This window comes from Pseudomyrmex gracilis, unplaced genomic scaffold (genome assembly GCF_002006095.1).
Source record: "Pseudomyrmex gracilis isolate BER0280 unplaced genomic scaffold, ASM200609v1 scaffold_25, whole genome shotgun sequence".
Lineage (NCBI taxonomy): Eukaryota > Metazoa > Arthropoda > Insecta > Hymenoptera > Formicidae > Pseudomyrmex > Pseudomyrmex gracilis.
The window spans coordinates 1-2,268 of NW_018020609.1; the positions used below are offsets into that span (position 1 = coordinate 1).

The following is a 2,268-nucleotide window of genomic DNA, read 5'->3' on the forward strand; positions in this document are numbered from 1 at the left end:
TGTTGTGTGAAAAGTTGCAATGTTTTTTTTTTTTGTCCTTTTCTGTTCTCCTTTCGTATCTTCTCATCACGAGACCGATCATTTTAAATTTCAAAAGAAATCAAATCCACGCTCGCGAATATACTCACACGCCTGAAGAAGGTGACCATTTGGACACGTGCACATAGAACGGAATAGAAACCGCACAATGTGGACATACCGACATGTCGCTCGTGGACTGGCTGCGTAGTTCCAATGTGTATCACTCGTGGACATGCGCTAGTTTACGGTGCGAAAAAGTGATTACACATTCTCTTATGTGCCTGGTCGCTCTCAGACTTCTCTCTGGTTTCGTCTGCTATTAAAAAGTGATATTGTACCGTAGTTTCTACAATTTACTTATAGATGTATGGCGCTGAAAGCAATGGCTGAGAGCGTCCTAAGTTGTAAAGAAACTTCAATGAGTGAGATGACTGCTCTCAAGCTTCTCTTTGGTAGTACTTTACTAAAGAAATTTCTTTATATCTTAGTAAAGTTTGGCCATTTTCATATGTTTTTATATTATAATCAAATAATAAATAATATATAGGAATTATTAGAATAAAAAGAACATAACAGCAAAATTCTGTGGGAATTCGCACTTTTGTAAAGACAGTTTGAATTTTTCATTTCAGTAATTTGATAAAAGTTTGATGAAGTTTCGCTATTCTAGCTCCGTCATTCTTTTTAATGAGCAATAATGAGTAATATTTACTGTACAAAATCATTTGTACGCGCAACTATTTCATCGGTAGAATTTGGTTGTAAGTTTGGTTACGTCCTTATTTAATGAATAAAAAAACATATTTTATTTATGTTCTACATACGTTTCTTGAACAATTTTATATTTTATGTGCAAATGATATACACGTGCAATAAACATTACATTATATTTTTGAATAATTTTGCAGCATATATGTATAAATCAAGTCTTGCTTTTGTTCCAAAATGCAATCCAACAAGAACGGAAGATGTGATCAAACTCAAAGAATTTATTGACAGAAACAATCGCCTGTGCGTGCTAACTGGAGCAGGAATATCCACAGAAAGTGGTATTCCTGATTACAGATCAGAAGAAGTTGGTCTTTATGCCCGAAGTAATCATAAGCCAGTTTTTTATCAAGAATTTTGCAGGAGTGAAGCAAGTAGAAAACGATACTGGGCTAGAAATTATGTTGGTTGGCCAAGGTTTATTTTCTACGGTTACTTCTTTCCGGCTTAGATTTACTAATATACCAAGAAGTGACAAAATAATGGACACTTTAAAATTAGTCTCATTTCCTTATGAAATGTGTTCTCTCTGCGGCTTTTATGATAAATCTATATAAGAGAAATACAAAAGAAAAAATTTTAATTTTTGAAATATAAAATCTTTTTGTTATATAATAGAATTTGTATGCGCTAAAGTCTGATAATGGTAAATAGAATGTCTTCTCCAGGTTTTCATCTCTCAAACCAAATGTTACACATAAAATATTAAAAGAGTTAGAAGATATTGGAAAGATACGGTGTTTTATTACACAGAATGTTGATAACTTACACTCAAAAGCGGGAAGTAAAAATGTGATAGAGCTACATGGAACATCATTCAGAGTGATGTGTCTCAATTGTGATCATAAAATATGCAGATATGAACTTCAACAGATTTTTCAGAAATTGAATCCATCAATGACTGCAACTACTCAAATGATAAGACCTGATGGAGATGTAGAGTTACTACAGGTATATATACATATATATGTATATATGTATATAAACTATTATACTATTTATAATATATATTTATTACTTACTCTCGGAAATATTAATGACAAGACATGTTTTCTCTAGACACAAGTGGAAGATTTTAAAGTTCCCGCTTGTGGTAATTGCAATGGAATTTTGAAACCTGATATTGTATTTTTTGGCGACAACGTACCACATGACGTGGTACAAGATGTACAAGCCAATGTGGAAGCTTCAGATGCTTTGTTAATTTTGGGGACAACTCTTACCACATTCTCTGCATACAGAATTGTGCTGCAAGCAGTTGATGCAAAAAAGCCAGTAGCAATAGTGAATATTGGCAAAACTAGAGCTGACGAATTAGTAAATTTAAGAATAGAAGGAAGATGTGGAGATGTTCTATCAAAAGTTTGGCAGCTCAGTTTTAGCAGATGATGTTAAGGAAGAATAGTTTTTAATTTTTAAATTGTATATAATATATATATATATATATATATATATATATATATATATATATATAAATTT

General features: G+C 32.1%; 1 protein-coding gene across 2 annotated transcripts; it reads left to right on the forward strand.

The window, feature by feature from the left end:
* The first annotated feature begins 340 nt into the window (after positions 1–340).
* LOC109852170 (NAD-dependent protein deacylase Sirt4) lies at positions 341–2,184 on the forward strand. Of its 2 annotated transcripts, XM_020423072.1 has the most exons (5): positions 341–473; positions 654–782; positions 930–1,206; positions 1,458–1,740; positions 1,849–2,184. In XM_020423072.1, the coding sequence occupies exons 2-5, from the start codon at positions 719–721 to the stop codon at positions 2,176–2,178; spliced, it is 954 nt and encodes a 317-aa protein (XP_020278661.1). In that variant the 5' UTR covers positions 341–473; positions 654–718; the 3' UTR covers positions 2,179–2,184. The 2 variants fall into 2 exon arrangements, with proteins under 2 accessions (XP_020278661.1, XP_020278662.1); XM_020423073.1 differs by having other exon boundaries at positions 341–782.
* The last annotated feature ends 84 nt before the right edge of the window (positions 2,185–2,268 follow it).

What these genes read in the sequence shown, in the direction of transcription:
- LOC109852170 (XM_020423073.1), top strand. Translation starts at nt 719, where the DNA reads ATGAGTAATATTTACTGTACAAAATCATTTGTACGCGCAACTATTTCA. An exon ending in AATTATGTTGGTTGGCCAAG is followed by an intron (nt 1,207 to 1,457) that starts GTTTATTTTCTA and finishes TGTCTTCTCCAG; the next exon opens with GTTTTCATCTCTCAAACCAA. An exon ending in GAGATGTAGAGTTACTACAG is followed by an intron (nt 1,741 to 1,848) that starts GTATATATACAT and finishes TGTTTTCTCTAG; the next exon opens with ACACAAGTGGAAGATTTTAA.